Source organism: Manduca sexta, chromosome 12, assembly GCF_014839805.1.
Source record: "Manduca sexta isolate Smith_Timp_Sample1 chromosome 12, JHU_Msex_v1.0, whole genome shotgun sequence".
In the NCBI taxonomy this organism is placed as follows: domain Eukaryota; kingdom Metazoa; phylum Arthropoda; class Insecta; order Lepidoptera; family Sphingidae; genus Manduca; species Manduca sexta.
The window spans coordinates 11,151,135-11,173,580 of record NC_051126.1 but is presented as its reverse complement, the minus strand read 5'-3'; the positions used below and the strand labels follow the sequence as shown (position 1 = coordinate 11,173,580).

At 36.0% G+C, this 22,446-nt stretch overlaps 2 protein-coding genes across 5 annotated transcripts in view; one reads left to right on the top strand and one right to left on the bottom strand.

Annotated features, from left to right (window-relative positions):
* Positions 1–83: 83 nt before the first annotated feature.
* Positions 84–22,446, bottom strand: part of LOC115440716 — a 36,530-nt gene continuing 14,167 nt past the window's right edge. Inside the window, exons 1-8 of one of the 3 annotated variants that reach the window (XM_037437792.1) lie at positions 17,481–18,175; positions 15,746–16,525; positions 15,548–15,659; positions 12,990–13,129; positions 4,969–5,112; positions 4,550–4,802; positions 4,274–4,464; positions 84–4,055 (exon numbers count right to left, since the gene is read on the bottom strand). In XM_037437792.1, the coding sequence (XP_037293689.1) occupies positions 3,972–4,055; positions 4,274–4,464; positions 4,550–4,802; positions 4,969–5,112; positions 12,990–13,129; positions 15,548–15,659; positions 15,746–16,525; positions 17,481–17,495 (1,719 nt within the window). In that variant the 5' untranslated portion in view covers positions 17,496–18,175 and the 3' untranslated portion in view covers positions 84–3,971. Of the gene's footprint in view, positions 4,056–4,273; positions 4,465–4,549; positions 4,803–4,968; positions 5,113–12,989; positions 13,130–15,547; positions 15,660–15,745; positions 16,526–17,480; positions 18,176–22,446 lie in introns of those variants that run through there. The other 2 variants (XM_030165135.2, XM_030165136.2) reach the window with 2 other exon arrangements.
* The window catches only part of LOC115440717 (chondroadherin), a 28,416-nt gene continuing 12,952 nt past the window's right edge, over positions 6,983–22,446 (top strand). The window contains exons 1-3 of one of the 2 annotated variants that reach the window (XM_030165137.2): positions 6,983–7,152; positions 16,877–17,048; positions 19,802–19,984. In XM_030165137.2, the coding sequence (XP_030020997.1) occupies positions 7,111–7,152; positions 16,877–17,048; positions 19,802–19,984 (397 nt within the window). In that variant the 5' untranslated portion in view covers positions 6,983–7,110. Of the gene's footprint in view, positions 7,153–16,523; positions 16,745–16,876; positions 17,049–19,801; positions 19,985–22,446 lie in introns of those variants that run through there. The other variant, XM_030165138.2, reaches the window with a different exon arrangement.

Here is a 22,446-nt window from a genome sequence, read left to right as displayed (position 1 = left end):
ATTTAAAACAATTTTATCGATATAGTATTTTAATCGATATTTTCTCATATTTGTTCTGAGGACAGAGTAAATAAAAGACATCCTGGCTGCTATAATTTATTTGTAAAAAAATATTCTACTCACTACATAGCCAATATATCAGTTAAAACTTTAATAATTTAAGTATCCATCCCTGCGTAAGTCACGTTATTATCATCTATACAACAATAACTAATGTTCACAATGAGTATTCCAGCCACTGTTCTGTAATCACTAATCAATCTCAAACGGATAATTTATGCTGAAACTTACTATATATATATACGTACAATTATTTAATTTGACAACAACAACAAATGGTCCATTAAGCTTTCTATATTGGAAAATATTGCTTCAGGTCGTACTATGCATACGTCTTTCATTATAATCTAATTACTGATTACTGATGCAATGCACGTGAAATCTGTCTACAGATCATTTATAGTCGAGTTGAAACTTTATAGACACGCTTAAAATAATTATCCAAGTGTGTGTCGGGTGTGGGACCCCGCTCGTCTGCTCACTGCTGTGGTCATCACGAGTTACTACTCGCCGCATGATGTAACACTAAGCTGATGTTACCACTTGTCCGTCGACTGGCACACTACAGGGTCCCCCGCCCGGCGCAACATCAATTTTAATTGACAATAATCATTCTATTTATATAATATATGTTCATTGCATACAATGCTCACCACCACTTATCACAATGTTATTGCTTTTCGGAAACACACACTAACATTTTCTCAAACAAAATACATATATCACAATTAATTTAAAATACGTTTTTAATCATATTTTCGCATGAATACGAGTGAATTATGTATTATAAGAAGACGTCATCAGAGTGTTTGTGTGTCAGTCTTTATTTAGTACTCGAATAACGATGTTAAATTAATGTCGAATGGAATTTGTGGAAGTATTATTATTCCAGCATAAATTATAAAAATACACGAATGCGCCGCCGGTACACACGAACGCACACAGCTGCACGCGACACGATACAAAATGACAAACACATGCTTGTTAGAGCGTAAGCGCACACAACACAACCGGTATGTTAGTAACTATATGACGAATTACGATATACATTGTTCATCAAATCTTAATACCGTTATATCCACGAGTTAAACTAAAGTACAATAAATTATCAAATTGGAAGATCGAATGACATAGCTGATCGTTATGTCTCACAATATAAATGAATACTATACGGGTTTGTAAAAGTAACTCGCGCGGCGGGACATCGGCCGCGGCACCGACATACCGTCGACAACACATCGAATTATAAAACGACGTCAACTATGTAAAAACTACGTAAATACAAATACGATAAACCTAACACAAATGTACAGAGTAGAATTTAATAAAATAATACTGTATCACTACTGCAAGCAGCAATATTAGTGGAGATTCAAAACTGTTAGTCACGCGGCATGAGATAATCATTTCAACTATTATACATATTTAAATACATTGACAGAGAAAGGACTGAATTGAGAAAGAAAATACAATCATACATATCCATTATGGAATACATAGTAGTAGCTCAGTTTAGTCGATATTTCACGAGATTGATGAACTTATATCGAGCAAAAAACAATATATCGAGGTAAACTGTTACAATAAGTAGGTTTAAAATAAATAAATATAACAGAGCTTTTGAGTATTCGTTATAATATCCAAACATATATTATAGATTAAATTAAAAATATTTTTAGAAAATAATCACTTGTCTGATGAGATTACTAATTTCAATAATATCAACACTGAGAGAGCTACGAATTCGAGAGAGCTTGCTTAACATTTTACGTATGTTACACTATCCATGATAAAATTCATGAAACATTATTGTCAAGAGAGACAGCTAATCTGAAGTAATAAGTAAGCGATACTAAATACATACTAGATCGACACTAGATCCCAATAATAATGAATAAATAATCTCAATTTTAAAGCTTTTCAAATACGATAAGCATGACGAAGTATTTAGAGTACGGAAGGATAGCTGCACATGAGAATCACACGAGCGGCGCGAGGCCGTTCGTTTCGCTAAGTATATCACAATGTCTCATAGACAGATGTGTTTACTGGCCCGAGGGGTTACCATAACAAACAAACTAACACTAAAATTAAGTAGAGACGTCGAGTAAAGGACGGTGACCGAGTTCTAAGATAAACGGAAGCAATAACAAAACAGTCCACATCAAGGTATAGAAAGTAAATGCTTCTGCTATAAATATATACAAAATAACACTGACCATCATGAGGTGAATCGGTAAGAAATTTACTAATGCCACAATATATCCATATCGATTACACTTTACATCCAAAAATGCCCAATAATACGTGTTCAGTGAATTGAAATATTAATTACTAAAATAAATCTTTTTTTTATCTATTATGTATCTATTATATAATAATGCCAAGTTTTTACCATATAATTATGTATGTACACACGTGATGAAGGCAACACGTTATATATATTATGTACTGGAAAGTTGTTTGTCGATTATAAAAGTTATTGCCCAAAGATATGTCCGCTAGTCGATCATTCAATCATCAATGTACGGATTACCTCTATCGTATTGACAATCACGATTCACGTATGATCACTGATCACTGATCACTGATCATGACAACTTGCTTGCCATATGCTTCACTTATTGCTTCTCAACACGTCTTGTTATCTTAGCTAAAAAAAATACTCCACAGAAATACAAAAAAATACTTACACTGTAAATACTGACCGAAGTGGGAAATAAATTAGATAACTATAATTTACTGAACATTACCGTTACATTAACCACTACGTAAAATAATAAAATTTACAATATGACCTAATCCTAAATGAATACTTGAGTCCTGCATTAGGTAACCGTTAAAATAATTTCAAGAGAGCATTTTAAGGCAAGGTTTACAAACCTATTGAGATTTCGTATTTCAGATCAATATTTTATAAATTCAATTAGAGATGACCCACCGAAATAAACACCGCGTCATACAAACTTGCATTCATTAAACTGGCCACTACCAGCCACATGTCGGCAAAGTAGACGCCCATTCCATTTAATGCATCCCCTATTGTGAGTGGATATGCCTTGTCTCACTCTACAAACGCAGGTTAGAGAGAGACAGAACACACACAACCACGAAACATCAACAACGAAAACGACACGTAAAAAGTAAACGCGAAGGATTCGTCGAATACGAAAATACATTATCTTTTACAAGTGCTGCGCTACACGCGACTGACAGACGTTCATATCACATGTTAATAAATACGCGCGCTAAATACTAGCTTGCAATGCGACTGTGGATCATTCCTATACATTATATAGGCACTAAGAAGTCGACAATAGGCATCATTGTTTCATTAGTTAACTAAACATATTTTTTCACATGTAATGCCAACTTCAAACATTGCAATTTAAAATTTGACAAGTTTTGTGTAACTCGTTCGCACTTCACTCAAAAATATCAACAATTCAATAAAGCCTGCGGACGTCGTTCACATGAATAATTCGTAAGAACGAACCACAGCGTATTCACAAACCTTTATAAAGTATATTTTAATTATTATTTTAACTATTGCTTTCAAACACTGGCCTTAATAATTCTAAGTTTCGTCGAGTTTTCTTTTTCACTGATTTAAAATACTTTTGCTTTATATCGAGCATGTTAAAGCGTCTGTTTTATAAAATTGTTTAAATTTTTAATATACAAAATTCACTTTACGTTTCCTGCGAGTTGGCCAATCGATACGACATTTAGACTCGAGGAAGTATGATGGGCAAATTTTATCGAACATTCGCGTTAACATACCCACGTTAGGAAGGTGACATTCTCGACTCCCGAGAGCTTAGGTGATCGTTTTGTGGGGATGGGGCGGGGGATAGGGGTAGGAGGGAGGGTGTAGATGACTGGTGCATGGGTATCACAGTGCGCGACAGTCAGTGCGTCTCCTCTGCGGCGGTCACGTGGCTCGCCACCAAATTCAACGGTGCCTCGTCGTATTCCGGTGCGTTGTGTCTCACCTGAATAATACCATTTGTTTTATTAATACAAACAGATCATGTTATATATTTTTATGGTGTTTATTATCATCTCTTTAACGACTGTACGGAATTGGACTCTTTAAACTCTAAAGTCAGGCAGAATGTCAGACATAAAATTGATTGTGTGATTTGAAAAAATGATGTTGAGGCCACATTAGAGTGGTATAAGGTGAGGAGTGAGTGCAGTGCAGTCGGACCTGGCGGCCGTGCGCGGCGGGGCGCGCGTGCAGCGCCGCCAGCAGGTGCGGCTGCAGCTGTCGCCGCAGCGCCGCCAGCACCGCCTCCTCCGCGCAGCCGCCCTCCCCGCCGCCTCCACCCGCGCCGCCCCCGCCACCACCGCCGGAGTTCTCCGCCGTTTCTCCGCACGCGCCCACGCTGCGCCGGGACTCTGTAACACGACACGATTCACAAATATTAAACACGATACATTTATATGAGTAGTCTTATAAAAACAGTATTAAGGAGTCACTCACTGTTCCTGGGGTGTTTGCCGTCGTGCCTGGGCCGACGGCGGCGCGTGTGTATGGTGTCGCGGCGCATGGCGGTGGGACGCGGCACGCCATGCAGCTTGAAGTAGAGCCCGCACGCGTTGCACACCATCTCGCCGCGCGCGTCCCGGCGCCAGATGGTGGTGGTGTGGGTGCCACAGTTGCTGCACGCTAGTTCCACGCGCGCCGCCCCGCGCCCGCCCGCGCCGCCACCCGCCGAACCGTCGCTAGCCTCCTGCTGACAACACAAAAAATCCATTACACCTAAGCTAAAATAAAATAATCAGTCAAACTTACATAAAATAATCATTTATACTATAAGCATGCTCACAGTCCTCGAAATCTACAGCCGTTGAATATAACAAAGGCAATAAAGTTAAAAAGATTTACAAACGGTATCATACATTGTCGACTGCGGGTTGCTGCCAGGCGGGCGCGTTTGCGGAAACATCGTGCGGTGCGACGGGCTGCGCTCGCGCCGGGAAGCTCTGTTTCCTGCGCGCCGTACCCGCCACCCCAGTGCCACGCGCCGACTGCCATTCGCCGTTCTAGACACAACAATAGACAGGCATCTTTAGTATGAGTGATTAATTTAATAAGAACAAAATAGTCGTAATGCAGGAATGGACCTCTTAAACATAATACATAATATCAGTCTTTTATAATTAATTCGAAAGTTCCAGAAGATGTTTGAATGTTTTATAGAAATACTAGCGACCCGCTCCGGCTTCGCACGGGTGCAATATTTCTCCACTATTTAATAGATGTTATTATACATATAAACCTTCCTCTTGAATCACTGTATCTATTAAAAAAAACCGCATCAAAATCTGTTACGTAGTTTTAAAGATTTAAGCATACAAAGCTAGGGACAGAGAAAGCGTCTTTGTTTTATACTATGTAGTGATAAACACAGAAACCACTTAATATCTACATTTGGTTCGAATTCGGAGCAGAAATGTCTTGGATTAAGGTATAGGATTCTTGTTATTGCGGCAAAATAATCCATGAGACTTTTATTCCCAGAACAGCCACGCGCACTCAGCACAAAATAATATATGTGACAGCGTGCATCAACGAAGTTTTAATCCGTCTTACTAGTTTATGCGTTATTAAGTCATTGCTCATAAAATATGATGCCCTAAACGTCCTGCAAGTTACTTGTGGTAAGGCCACTATACAGATTATACCTAAGATGACGCTAGCTACTCCACAAACAATAAATTACGCAATGACGAGTAATTTTACTCCTGTCACATCAATTCAAATATAACATATATTATTATTTATTATTCATACATATAACACCACAACAGTTATAGTAATAAAGCGATGTTATACAGACAAAGTAGGTATTAATTTTAACAATTAGTTTCAATACACCTGTGAGCCACTTCAGTGAATGTTTTCCTATACACAAGTATTTGACGAACGGAGGTAAAACCACTCGAGTAAGTTATATAACCTACCCACGTTTTTTCATTTTCGAACCAGTTAACTCTCACAGGAACTGCTCATTTTTTCATCATAATGTTATTCTTCAGTTGGACTATGGTTAAAGGTATTTTTACAAGGAAATCTTTTATCTCTATATATACAATTATAGGGATGATAGATCGATTTCTATGTAAAATAATATAGATTCGTCATTTCGATGCTGTAATACAAAGGATTAAACACAATTTTACTTTTATATTAAAGGATAACACACATATACCTTGCACATGAAATACGCGTGTACTTATTTGCTAAGAGTTCATGCAACGGGGCCACGGTATAACTAGGTTATCTTTATATACTGTGAAATAATATTAACACTATTAATAATCAACTAGGTTTTGCACGCAGTTTCGCTTACATAAAAATTGTATACCAATTTATGGTACAAAAGTCCCACTGTGCATTTTTGTGAATCAAAAATATCTTTCGAATTATTGTACGTATTGTCATTTTTAATCTGCATTTATATCTTTATAGGATATATTAATGTTTTTTGATATTTAACTTTAATTTAAAAATTACCAAAACTAGACTAATTCACAGTTGTGATGATAGAATTCCTTATCTTAATGACATAATTATGAAATCTGGAACACCAGACCTTAATTAAACTGTTTACCCAACTAACCATTGCTAATAAAAACAAACAAGCAAACCATAACAACGACCAAACCTCAATAAAAACTGACAACCCAATTGTCACATCACAATCCATATCCTTCGTCAATAAATTTAAAAAAGTTGCCGCAAAGCCAAAACAAAATTCTGGCAAGGATAACGCACCCGGCGCCAGCGCCGTATAAATATTCAGTGCACAATACAACGTGAGGAAAACTATTTACCTCCAAGATTAACATAACATATAAGATGACTATAAAGAATCTAATTTATGCCGCCTGTGGAGATGAGGTTCAGTGTGAACACGACTGCGTTGGTGTACGAGTGTCCCTTATATGATAACCTGTGATAGTGGCGCGTATATTGTCTACTATGCACCATTACTAGTGTAATTTATTTAAATAAAGAATCACTTTCTAACGTTCGTCATGTGGAATAATTTAAGTACGCAACAATTCTATTGTTTTACTGTGAGTATTATATATCAGTTATACATACACAATTGTAATATATTGTGGCGCTTATTAGTATGCCGGTAAGTCCGTTAATATTTAAAGACGATAAAAAAATTTAATGCAAACGTAATTATCGCTCAGCTGTAAGAAATAAAATTTATCATTAGAAATATGCTAATAAGTTTTAGCCAAGTATATTAGGCTAAAATATCTTCTTAGACAGTCTTATGCTATCATATCTCTTATAGATATTTAGTGTTCGATATGCATTACTGCAAGACATCACGCATTTGACGCGTTATTGCTACGACACACACGTAGTATTATAATAAATTTAGGTTCGGTTGGGACAAGTTACTGTTAATTATATTCCGATAAATTCATACAAAACCGGGCTAAACATTTCAAAATCCCACACAAAAGATTTAAACTCATTGTTGTTTTTTTATAAAAACATAGATATTTATCTTAATGAACATATTTTTTTACTTTAAACTGACATTTAATATTTTAGATTGAAACATCTATATAACCTAAATATTTAATTTTAAAGTACACCTGCGTATGTGCGCGAATATATCACTGGGCTTTTCGTACTACCCGTAAAGAAGCTAAAATGAGAATGATACGGAAGAGAGTGGGAAAACATTGATAAACATAGTACTGAGCGTTTATAAAATACGTTTAAATTGTCCTAAATATATTGTTTTGGAAACAAATTGAATAATGATTAAGCAAAATGCACGCAAGTGTCTCAAAATAACATTAACAGATGACATTTATTTCATTGAAAAGTGTCAATATGCATTCAATTTTATATTATAAAACAAAATAGTAAAATATAATATAAAGTAGTACATATATATAATGCACGTGACAATGTATTGTAATGTTAATTGTTTAAGCCAACATTGTGCCGGAAAGTCGATCTATTTGTGAAGTGAAGAACAAACAATTTATAATTTGTGTTGAATGTGTGACAGAGTGACACTTGGACAATTCAGGTAAAATACTGGTCGAACGACGCGACGCGACGGTCACGCGAAATGATCAATGATAAATAAGAACCCTCCCCTCTTTTCCCAATCGGGGCAACACGCCTTTTTTATGTCGCAGTATGATTTTGGTTCAGATTTTACGCTCAGTCGCCTGCATGACATCATTATTCCCTGAGGAGTCTAACTATAGGTAAATCGTATTACATGATTTATAGGACCACAACAAATATTGCCCAACATAAAAGTCAATGCCAGTACATAGATACAGGCTGCCATAATTTATTATTGAATTAAAAACTTCATATTTTTATGGACTATATTTTTTATTATGAAAGGTGTTATTTTCCTCGAGGATGAAGTGGAATTTTATTTGTGGGCAGATGAACTTTTATGGCAAAAAAGGGTGTCCCAGATGGAAACAAATAATAATATCGTCAGCGAAGTTAATAATACAAATTACAAGAAAGATTTGATACTGATTAGATATGAACAATTTCATTAAGTATTTTCCTTCCTCCAAAATGGTACAAGTACTATTTAGGCAATATAAAAATATCAAAATAATTACCTGTACATAAATGGAGAAAGTATTTTTATGTTTTAAAATTCCGCAATCGGCTAGTTTGTTTTCGCTTAATTTTAGATACGGATAGAAATTCAATTACCGACTACGCAAACTACTTTTTATTTACTTATAGTTTGGTCAAACAGCGGGCGGGGCGGGACGGCGAGACGTCGGGAGATAGTGGTTAAAAGTTTTACTTATAAACTTGTTATAACTTTAAGAGATGGTTAAAAATTGCTTAAATAGCTGTCAAAAACATCAACGGTTTCCTAGTTTAAACCTTATGGAGGCAAGATGGCGGGTTTCACTTACAGCTGATCGAGTAAATTTATGTTTTAACTTAGCATAGCTTTGCGAAATGATTATAAGTAAGACTGATAATATTTAATATAGAATATGTCACATAAAGCCGACTGTCCAGCGCCACGTAGTCGTCCCGCCCTTTCCGCTGTTTAGCGAAGTCATTACTAAAAATGCTAGACTCGTATTATATACCATCCCACTGTTGGACACGGCCCTCTACGATTCTTGAAAGTTTATTAAGGACTTGTCCACCACGCTGGCTTAATACAGATTCACATTATTTTAGTAATTACAGACCTAAATATCGTCTATAAATATTACTGGTGATAAAATGCGACTAAAGATAAAAAAATAATAATTAATATTATCTAAATCCATGCAGCCAGTCACTTCCTACTTACGCGAGTATTAAAAATAGTAGCATAAGATTTCTAAGACTATAGATTCACTAGGAAAAAGTGTAAACCTCGCCATGTTGTGGTACAACAAGGAACTATTTTCTTGTACTGAGAAAGATAACTTTAATACGAAAAGGGAAAAGTAATGCGTTTAAAGCAGGTTTTATTTTTTCTGGTCAGGCTATACACAACAAATCTTTGTTTACAGCTGCGGTAGCATGGTAGTCAGTTTTGACAAATATTAAAAAAATAAGCTTCTGTTCTTTCTTGAGATTCGGGGTTCAATTATGCTTATAGCTTATGCTATATTAGCTGTGAAAGCATAACAGTCAGGGTTCTTTCCGCATTTATGTATAACAATAGTAAAAGTACTGAAAACCTCACAACCTAAAAGTGTATTATGAAAAATGACACAAAATAAAATTTGATCATACAATACCCACACTTCCTAATAACTAACTTTCCTTAAAGATGCGCGGCATAATCATGATTGAATCACTAGCTCGTTCACCAATTTATGCTACAACAGAACCAACCATCAGATGTTAAATTTAAAAGTCAATAATTTAAATAACAATGAAGACAACCTCACATAAAACGCGCGCGTGATAAACGAGCGTTATTAAAAACGCGGAAGACATTCGCCGAAACATCCTGCTTCCTACAATACACCAATATAATTGATCTACCATTTCGTATGCACTTCAAGTAGACATTTGAACACGTTAAGTGATATTTATCGTATGAAAGATAGAGATTTATTTGTTAACAGTTTAATATTGCACTGCATAAATATGGATTTAGCCATATTTATGCATTATAATTATTAAAATTTTTATTGTCATTTTAATATTATGTAATAATTATGACAAACAAAGATAGTCCTTTTACGCAGCTTCAGAGCAATGAGATTGGATAAATAGAAATAATTTCTATACCAGAGATTGAAATGGGCTGTTATTTTCCGGGAAAATGCATGTATCTTGTGGAAATTCATACCGGAAAAATACTACCAAGTTAAATTATTTTATCCGTATTCAGTATGAATTAACCTAAAAAGGAGATTCCTGATTGTAATTATACGGATTCAATTTTTAATATTATACATAGATAAATGTAATGTTGGCTGTACGCATACAGAGTCGATTTTTGAGATGGGGCAGTAAGGGCAGCTACCTTAACCGTTGAAGCTATAAGAAAACTTTCTTAAGAGATTTTCCATAATATTTGAAGACATCAGGGTCTGCATTCACAGATTATGAAAAATATGTACAGTCAGCAAAAAAATGGGCAATTTAAGCAAACCCTTTTTTGATGGCAATCGACCTTGTTGCCTATAATGATCAAAAGACTGTATGAGACTATTAGAGGTTTAGGTTATATTGAAGTTAGAAATTGAAAAATCTTCCGTTCAAAAAAATCCACCCTGTATAGCTTGCTATATGTTGATTGCTTTGGTCCCGGAACAGACTTATTGCTGAGGGATTTGTAAACAAAACTTAAAACAAAGTGATAAATAATGACTATAATACTTTCATTCCGTTATAAATGAATAATATTAAATTAATACGAATCGTTTGTTTTATGGTTATAATGCTGAAAAGTCAGAGCTATTATTTTCATGTCAGATTTCTAGCAACACAGTAATAATAATAAATAATATCAGCCCTGTATTATATACTTGCCTACTGCTGAGCACGGGCCTCCTCTACTACTGAGAGGGATTAGGCCTTAGTCCACCACGCTGGCCTAGTGCGGATTGGTAGACTTCACACATCCTCGAAATTCCTATAGAGAACTTCTCAGGTATGCAGGTTTCCTCACGATGTTTTCCTTCACCGTTAAAGCAAGCGATAATTCACAAAGAATACACACATAATTTATTAGAAAAATCAGAGGTGCGTGCCCTTGGGATTTGAACCTGCCGACATTCGTCTCGGCAGTCCGTTCCACAACCAACTAGGCTATCGCCGCTTACAAGTAAAGCAACATAGTATTACAAGCAAAATACATGTTAAGGTAAAATACACCTTAATGTATGTTAACAGCTCTGTTACATTATATAATTGTTGCACAAACAAGCCGGCCGTGGTGGATTGTAGTCTGAGGAAAACGTTTGTTCACTGATATGCATTTGTTCTTGAATTTGATTGTTAGTTACGTTTCCTTGCCACTCACGATATAATCTTTGTACATAAGCCCTTGCCTTGAGTCATGTTTTTCTGGCAATATTAAGTCGAATTAGATGGTATATTTCAACCATTGAGATGATAGAACATTGAAATAAAATTATTATTCGGATTTATTTGATATAGTAGAACCGATTAGGATTAAGTAAAAACTAGTTTCAAAGCAAGACCTTTCAAGATTTCGCAGAAATGTAGGTTTTTATAGTGCGTTCCATACATCAAAAACATGAAATCCTTTTTTTAGCCGAAACTATAAGGTTTATCAAAAAATTACTAAGAATGAATATTGTAAGCGTTAATAATATCTATCGATTAGCGGAAAAAAAATTTAAAAACACAAAATTATTTCCTAAGTCACTAAAATTGCCTTTTCGATCCACTGGTCCGCGGTTCCGACTACATGGTACGTGAGTAAAACCGTGTTGTTTACCACAAATTTATTATTATTTTCTCTTCACGTTTCGAATACTTTGCAGCCTTCATGGTCATGATATTAGAATTTAGCGGAGTACCCTTAAGCCGCGAAGATGTATGAGATCTATGAGTGTAAAAGTTGGAAAAGAGGTGCATCAAGATCGTAGGATGAGACACTCGATAATCTCTGCTTACCCGAAAGAGACAACGGTTTGAGTATGTACGTAAATGTATTTCGATCCTATATAACAGAAAATAACATGAAAAAGAAATTCTTCTGTGAAACCAGCATCAAAATTCGTTGAAAAATACAGCAGTTATTCATAATTGAAATATTATTGTGCGCAAAAGTGGGGGCGTGGTGGGGTTATCGCGCTGTCACTTACGAAGCGTTACGGCAGGCGGCAATGGGTGACGTCACATTTCAATATTACTGTAATTTGACAGATTCCCTTTTCACCAAATTTCAAAACTTTAAACTTATATATTATTGCGTGGATTTTGAAAAATCTTTTTCCGATAGATTTTGGATGAAATACATTTTTGATACTTAAATTTATTTGAAAAAAACTCGTAAACTACCCTAATAAGATAATTGAAAACGGGGTATACTACAGTATACCACAGTATTCGATTTTTAGTATGAGCCTCCTACATATACCATACGCAACCCAAGAATTGATATGTAAGACCTCACAGAAATAGCGAAATATAGCAGTGAATGTATTGTGCACGCCTGCTTGAGATAATGAACTTGTACAGGTTCCTTAACCCATTTACCAGCGCAATGTTTGCCGGCAAACATGACAGCTACATGATATTACGTGTGTCACGGGAATGTAACCTTATTATATACTACATAATAAGGTTATTTTTCCGTGACACGCGTAATGTCATGTAACTGTCATGTTTGCCGGCAAACATTCCGATGCTAAATGGGTTAATATACAAATTCTCCGATATATAATACATAAAACATACAAACCGGCGAGACAGCGCCGTTGACCGGCTGCTGCATCGTCGTGGTGAGTGGTGAGGTGGAAGCTCTGAGCGGAGACACCGTCATGCCGAGGTGCTTGCTGTTTATCAACCGCCTTAGCAACTGCGTCGCCTCCCCGCTGCGACCTGTCACGAACATAAAGAATATTATTTATTTATTTCACGATAATGATTTATGTTTACGCGAATGTTATACATTGAAATTAAATTATTTATGGATTTTTTCGCGGTTATTTATATTATTATTTTTTACGTTTCGAAAACTTTACAGCTTTCATGGTCCGCCCCTAGTCCGGTATAATCCGTACATAGTTTAATTTTATTTCACGATTTCAACAAGCTGCTACAATAAATCACAACCAAACAACCAAAACTATATTAAATTAAACCAGCTATATTTCAATTAAGTTCATGTTTTTAAATTTCTGAAGTAAGTAAAGCAGCATTTTGTGCTGACATATTGATTTCAAAAGATGAATAGATTATTTAAAATTTCATCCCGCACAAAATTTTTGTAAATATTAATATAACAAATTTCTCGTTGGAATTGACGTAACTTAACTGATTGGGTTTCGTGCAGTCAGTAAAATTGCTAATTAAAAAAATACCCCAAATAAACCCTAACTGGTAACTGTGACGTTCGTAAGCACTCTTCAAGAGACCAACAAAATCATTTAATCAATGTATTCTGTGGGAAAATACAACAATTATTTAATAATCGAATATATTCTCGCTATACAGTTGTAAGCATATCGAGGAAACATTAGAAGCCTCCAAAAAGCAACGGTAAAAAAGGTTGACGGCCAACGCGCAAATCGCAAACCCAATAAAACAACAGTTTTATGGTAACTTAAAACATCTCTACGATTCCTCATTAAAGAATAATTCCAGTGCTTATAAATCGAAAGAAGCTATTCAATTTCTCAATTAATAAAATTTTTAACTTTTACAAATTATATAAAAACTATTTACTAATTTATACACAACTAAACTCTAATTAAAAAAATGATAATACAAATTTTCATATACTTTGCTTTGAATTAAAATAATTATAATCAATGTGAACCTAGAGGAAAACCAACCCAAGAAAATGTTCAAAATATGCAACAACAATTTTATATCTAAATGTGAGTTAATCAAAATAAAACTAGTTACGCGACCCGTAAACCGGTATACCGGATATATCGAATACAGTTTTTTTAATCTTTTCGCACTACATAATAGTGTTTGTACAAGTTTGTGTACAAAATTGTTTTTACAAAATAATAAATATGTTTATAAAATTTTACGCTTTTATGTTCGAAGATGCATGCATATGCATGCATCTAGTACACTTGGCCCTAAGCCCTATCTTATATCCGACACCTAGGGGCCGATTGTATCGCCATATCGGGCCAAAATCCCGAGCGTCTTATTAATTTTTAGAACCGGCGTATATAACAAAATGCATTAACACAACTATAAATTGCTCATTGTTGTGTTAGTTAATTTTGAATATTATTTCAATGAAAATAATGCCGATAATAGTTTGTCAGTAAAAAATTATCTGTGCTGCGCTCCGCCATATATGCATCGGCCTTAACGGACAAAAAATTAAACTGATACCTAGCCCTGGAATTGAATCCACTGTTCGGTTTACAGGTCAAGTGCGCCATTACTAGACCATAGAGGTCCCGCAAACATGTTTAATACCACATAATACTAATTGTATGATTTAGATGTCACAGACGCTTTGCTAAAATGAGTCATTATCTGTATTGTTACGCGCGTCCTTTTGACACAAAAACATCATAAAAATGTGACTCTACCTGCTGCATTATGCGGGCGACGATAAAATTGACATAATATTGTTTAGGTAAATAAGAAACCTACGCACGCATGTGTTGCAGGCACTTAACTCAACCAGGGATTTTATGAAGAAATTTAATTTACTAAATATTTAATAAGTTTTAAAAATTCCCTTGTCAGAGTGAAGTGAAAACCTTTTTTTCTTTGTCCCTGCATACGTTTTGATGCCTAGTGATTTGATAAGTCGCATTTCTTTTTTGTGTGTGTTTTAAATCGATCCTTGGAGCGGCTGCTTACTCTAGCGCCAAATAAATTTCTCAAATCTAAAGTATATACATTCTAGACCTTATTGATAAGTGATTTTAATCATTGCTCCTGTCAGATGTAAAAACACTATGTCCGTATTTGACTACCGGAAACTTCTTTACGTGTTCCAGGCTTTGTTTCTACGTAGTTTAAACGTATTTGCACTGAGATAACGATAGTCGATAATGCAATGCTTTTGTAAAGACGCTAACTAAGCTAAAAGGCCGTCACCTATATGTACATAAATAATAATACACGACTATTATATTTACTACGGCAATGTACAAAGAGAAACTTGTGTGAATATATAAATATAAGAAATAATACTATAAAACTATACCAACGTACCGCGGTATACATATAATGTCGTTCGCCGAGTCAATAAGTAAATAGAAGTAATTGTCTGTCTGTCGAAGCCTTAACGTAATGGTAATTAGGTTGATAGCCCACCATTTTGCCTGTGAAGAGCTTGCCATAGCGACTCTTTGTCTTGGTCGTTCTCGTGCGGGGGCTGCGGAGAAGACTGCGTGGAGCGCGCCGACTGCGTTTCCTCGGGATCGTCCTGGAATCACAACAAAAACAATCACTACCACCGATCACGTGACGCGACTCACTCACTCTCATAAGACAAACTCGCGCAACACTCACCTGCGACATCTGAGATATGTCCATTTGTAACCTGTCAGGATCTGACCCACTACTGCTCTGACTGCACTCCTCGTAAACAGAAGTGTTGTCTTTTGTTATTTTCGCCTTGCCGACCGACTGTTCGAATATGTGTTGCTTGTACTCGTCCGCGAAGTTGGTCTTGTTGTGCGCCAGCGACCTGTGGAAGTACACGTGCGAGTCTCTCTCCGACTGGTCCGCCTGCTCTGAGGGCTCGCTCTTGACCGAGGAGCCGTACAGCGACAGGTCCATCTCTTTATTGTCATGCTCCTCGTTGCTGCAGGGGCTGGCGGCGGTCTGCGACACCGTGTACACGCTGTACTGCTCGTCGGAGTACTCGCGCACGTACGCGCCCTCGCTGGTGTTGGAGCCGGCGTGTGTCCTGTCTATTACGCTCGTGTAACTCGGTGAGAACTTCTGTGATTCCTCGTTTTCCCTCTGCGCGACCGCCACCGCCTTGCTTATAATATCGATGACGGCATTACAGTGCATCACCTCGCTCGCTCGCTCTGAGGGCGGTAAACTCGGCATGCTGTTGAACATAATGCGAGGTTCCTCCTCCGGTTTGACCGCATACTTGCTTGGGTCGTAATTTTTTATTTGCAGTAGTGTGACCGCCGCCTGCCGGCTCTCGAGGTTCTTCATCTCCTCCGTGGAGTCCGGAGAGCCGATCTCGGCATATTTATTTTTCGTCGCGTACTCGCTGTCGTTGAGGGGCTTAATTATTTCCTCCAATTTTGCCGCCGTTATGTGTAGTACTTCCTAAAAATAAAAAGCCAATGTTTGAACAAACGTCGCTCCATATTTGTTGCACGATAACACAAATAAACATTCGAGCCAATGAGGCGTTCGCTTATTTCATGTCACTCGTGATATCACTCGCCTCTTCGCTGATAAGATAAAAACATATTGAGATTTAAAGGTGTTCTTTCAGTAGGCTTTCTAATTCGGTGGAAAATGTACTTCCTGACGATATGCAAAGTGAGTGATCGTGAGTGCCGTCGGTGGGCCGGCGGGCCGGGCCGCCGCGGCGTGCGGACTGTGCGACCTGTGCGGCGCCCGGCCCGTGCATATGACATGCGTTACATAAGTAATGGTATTCCTTTGTTGTAGGTGTTGATAACATTGTGCGTGCTAGTGACGGCCGGCCACGCCGCGGACGAGGGACACACTGCGCCCTGTGACATATCCGTGCAGGACACGTCCAACCTGACACTCAACTGTTCGCGCAGGAACATACAGTCCATTCCCGAATGGCCTCAACAAATAAACAACATAAACGAAGGTAACAAACAGCACAGTGCTCAAACAGGTTCATTTACGGTGTATCACGCAGTTGTGGGATGTACGCATGTCGAACAGCCGAACAAAACCGATACTAAATCAAGTTTTACATTTGTATTCTATATAAATAACTTCGGAGATGATTGACAAAGCCAACGTACTGGTGTATAGGAAAATACAATCAATTCGATTTAATGTATTTTCTATGGACATTAAGCGACTAAACACCATTGACGTCATAGAAATAAAAAACATATTAACTCTGTGACTTAAAAATACTGTACAATTTTCAACTAAGGTTCAAAGGCAAAATTGTCTACGAATATTTTTATACCATTTAAGTACTTAGTAAGTGCGTAGTTGGTTTAGGTACTCGTGTCCGATACTTTTGGAAATATTGTCAAAAATATTATGAATTAATAATCTTACTCACAAAGACTATGATCATATTATGTATCTAGTGTGTACCCATACAAGTCTTTTTAACTTATCTATAACAGTATGAGTAGGCGTTGATTATTTCGTCCAAAACTCATTCATAAGTATAAAACTCTCCGTGATAACCAATAGCCATCGACGGATTGTGGGTTCGATTCCTCATTTTAGATTTTGACTTTAAATTGACACCTATAAATTGCTAAAACCAGCTTTATTTCCATATAAAATTTGGTTGAATATTGAACAGGTTTTTATAACACTAAAGGCTATGTTTTTCAATTAGATATGTCACGATTAACATCTTTACATATAATAACATTGTAACAGACCGATGGTTGTAGATTATAGATACCGAAGAATAACTAATATTAGGACGTCTTTATTAGAGCAACAGAAGCCAACACATTTTTTTGAATTTTTGTCTGTATGTATGTTTGTTCACGCATCACGCTAAAATTACTGCATGAGATTGAATGCATTTTTCACCGTTATTATTGCTAGAGGTGTAACTCAAATATACTCTAAATTTTTACGCGGGCGGGGCTACGACTAAAAGCTAGTAAAGAATAAAATAATGTAGGTTTTGTGATTGCTTATATATGTAATTTCTGTGCCCGCGAAAACAATCGTTTCAAATCTCTCAAAGCTAAATGTTTAACATGGAATCATTACTATCTTGTGAAAGTAAACAACCCGTGTTTTGTACTGCATAATGCACACACGAGCATTACCTTAACACACAAAGATAAAAACGCAATAGATGTTATCATTGTAAAGGCTTGCGATGACTAATTTCAAGGGCTTCAGCATAATCGATGTCTGAGCGAGGTGACTACTCGCCATCAAGTAGGCGGTTGGCTCGTCTACCTTTGATAGTGAACTAAAGTGAACATGACTATTAATAAGCCGTTAACTATTAAGTAATGTACTGATTATTTTTCTGTAGCTGATATCAATTTTAAGCAATTAAAGGCTAATGCGTTTAAATGTTAAATTTTTTACCATACGAATTTTTAAAAGATAGTGAAAAATTAAGTCTCACTTATTAGAATATTGTATAATATGTAGTGTTCTCTCTTACACTTTACATTTAGAAAATAGCAAAAGTTTTCCCCATAAACAAGAAATCATATGGACTTGAATCTAGAATCTTCTGATGTCCAGGAATTAAGTATCACATCCAAAATCATTAAACATAGTGTGAAGAAAATGTTACGATACATAGAATCATGCATAGCGATACACAACGAATAAAACTTATATCGATATTTATAGCAATATCGATTAATCGTTTGACCTTATTAAATATAGCGACCCCAATATATTTAAGTGAATCGTAAAAGAAACCGAACCCTTCAAGTGTTTACTGCCCCGCACACACTCAATATTCGCAGTAATAAAAGGTCACACATCTCGATTAGATAATGGTCCACAGATTCACTCACACAGCCCCCATTGGAGAGCACTGCATTTGCAGGATTTTCAATTTCAAATCTATAAATAAATTTAAAATGGGTAAATTTTGAGAGTTTGGATGTAGGGGTAATCTTCGGAATAATGACTAGAATTTATAACACAAACATACAGCCTTACTTATAAAAATTTCGGATAGCTATACGTAATTACGTCTTGACTAGTCTGCTCTTAAACTTTTAATCACCGGCGATATTTAACTTGACAGCTATTTAAGCAATGCTTAACCACCTCTTAACGCTAAAACAAGTTTATAAGTAAGACTGATAATGTCTTTATATATTAGCGCGCGAAAAAATCAATAAATTCTGGTACTTGTCTACAATAGTGGGAACAAAAACAACAACGAACATCGCCATGAAACGTTGTCATATACAATTACTATACAAAGTAACTGAAACAATAGATGAACCAATTGACATGAATGCGACATAAACTAACAAAGCAGTCGAAGAATACAGTACCATATTTGTATAGGTTTTTGTAATAGGTCGTTAAGTGAGGAAACTAATCGTCTGAGGACATTAGGGATCTATTTGAATATATATTAAATAGTCAGTTTGAAATTTGTGCCCGAATTATAAACATTTAAAAAAATCAAAGATCGCAACAGAAAATGTATAATTACTCTTCTGACATCTCCACACATCTAGGCTTGAAAACCCTTCCGTCTACATAAAAAGGAGAATGTTTTACAAATTCACATTCGGCTTTAGATCTCACCAGGTAGAAGAATCCGAGAATACGCAGAATATGGAACGTAGCAGTCTTCCGAACAGCATCAACCTCACTTTATTATATTTCTCAACTATTGCAACTACGTTAAACTTTTTTTTATTACAGATGGAGACGTGCTGATAACCTTCTTCAACAACAGCATCACTAACGTCACGCAGCTGGGACCCGTACCGGGCATCAGGATAGCGATCAGCTTCAAAGCGAACAGGATCCTCGATATCGAAGACGATGCGTTCAGAAACATTGAACGATTGGTCTACTTGGATTTGAGCCACAACAGCATCTCAGGTCAGTTCTGGTTTTAAATATTCTATACGTATAAAAAAAATCTTGCAATGCTTCTTCTCTTGCAATCTTTTGATCACAATTCAGTTAGGTATGTCTTTTCCGGAACTAATTTTTCAAGACAGTGCGTTAGCCTATGTAGTAATATGAGGCGTGCTCTATTAGTCTACCAGATTTCATCCATCCGAAGATTTATGCGTAATGTGCTAACAAATACCCAAATATCTCCACAATTATAATGTGGAGAAGGCTTGGAGGAGGAGAAAGAAGTATGGCCTCGTGATTTTATTCACAGTGGAAGGCCTGAGCAATGACATTTAGAATAATCAATATATAATTAAATTACATTATTTAATATTAATCGTGGTTAAGTAGATTTTCAGATATTCTTTTGTAATGGCCAGTCTAATTTGACTAAATATTTATGCTTTACTAAAGAAATAATAAATTAAATTATGCATATTTAATGTTCTTACAATTATGATAATAATATGCGGGTTCGTTCAAGGCTTTTTTGTTATCCTTATTCATTAAAATTATCGAAACATTATGAAAGAAATTATAAAATCAATGAGCCACATTCGTTCGAGAACAAAAAACATAATATAGGGATTGAAATAAAAACTAAAAACTATTTAAACGGATTTTATCGCGGTTTTTTATATTATTATTTTCTCCCGACGTTTCGAAGACTTTGCAGCCTTCATGGTCACGGGGACTGAGGTGTTGTTCGTCCGTAAAGTCAAAGTTACAATATCTACCTACATTTTTCAAATATACAACTTTTTAAAATTTTTATCGGTTGACGGTCCGATCTACGCAGAATGAGCTCACAGTGTCTTGAGGTCTGGCAGCCGGTCTTTTGGGATCCGATTTAATTAAATGTAGAACAGGATCCCAGGCTTGTGCAAGCTTCCAACCATTTTCCCTATTGAAATTTGGGTGTTTTTTAATTTCAATAGCCTCGCGAATCATCCTAGGCAGGAATCGGTGTTCTTTGGCAAGGATTTGTGGCTTGTATAATCGCAAATAATGATTGGAGCCTCCTTCAGAATGTTCAGCGACTGCAGACTTCGTAGAGCGTCGACGCTCTACGAAGTCTGCAGTCGCTGAACATTGGCTGGCTGCAAAGTCTTCGAAACGTCGGGAGAAAATAATAATATAAAAAACCGCGATAAAATCCGTTTAAATAGTTTTTAGTTTTTATTACAATGTCTAACATTCGCGTAAACATAAGAAATCATTATAATATAGGGAGATAAATGAAACTGAATCCTGATCAATTAGGGAAGCAAACATACGGCACTATAAAATAGGTATTTAAAAATAACAGGTTACAGTAATAAAGGTATTTTTTCATTCGTGTAGTTTCCTTGGGAAATAAAACCTATATCTGACACTAGCAATAATAACTTTTGTAGGATATTAATCCCAGAGCCATAATCAATAAATTAAAAGAATAATTAGGGAGTTGATTAAGTTTTGGAGAAAATTCGCGTGGTATACTTAAAACAATTTTACCATTGGTATTTAGGCGTTAGTTTTGTCTATCAACATTTAACCATGATCGCCTTCGAGGGGGTTTTATTCCTGGAAAATGTATGTAAAATTGTTGTTTTATTCGACCCGGGAATCAACCAAAGGACTTCGCGCTTCAGTCTGCAACAACGCCATTATACCATGTTCTTGTAAAATTTCCTAGATATCCTTACTCTACGATGCCACCTAAAAAAGATGTTAAATATCTTCGACTTCTATTATCTAAAGTTAACGGGGTCCTCGTAACTAGCATAATTGACAACATTATCACATTTATCATGTTTATTTTATGATATTGGGACATATTAGAAGTGTCATTTCAATGATATCTATTATTCCTTACATAGTATTTGAATATTTGCCAAACTTCAACAAACATTCAGATTCTTTAAAGGCTTGTTTGTGTTTAAATATTTATATGAATAATATCATGTACACATTGCAGCTTTTCAGATATATCTACTACAGATAGTGGCAACTTTTGATCAAGCCAAAGTTGGAAAATTTTATTAAAATGAAATTTTTTTGCAATGCGCGCTATATTCTATTCTCTCATTTTGCACTAACTGGTTTTAATATGGGAAATATATTGTAGTATAGCAAGTTGGTCTGGACATATTTAAGGGACGTCTTTGTTCAAGAGTGGACTTCCAAACACTGAAGATGACGATGAAATACTATAATCGTTGATAGAACATGATCATTTGCTTCTTTATCAATAAGAATTTAAATTGTTCACGTACCGACTGTCAAGACAAAGTCGTTTAGCAGCAATTGAAATTTTACCTCAACAGTGATAATTATATAATTAACGCGATAGACTACAGTCGAGTTACAACTTTCACTTATTACTAACGGAGTGTACGTATCATTTGACGTTTTCCACTTTTATACACTGGTATCTAATACCAGTGGCGTACCGGGAT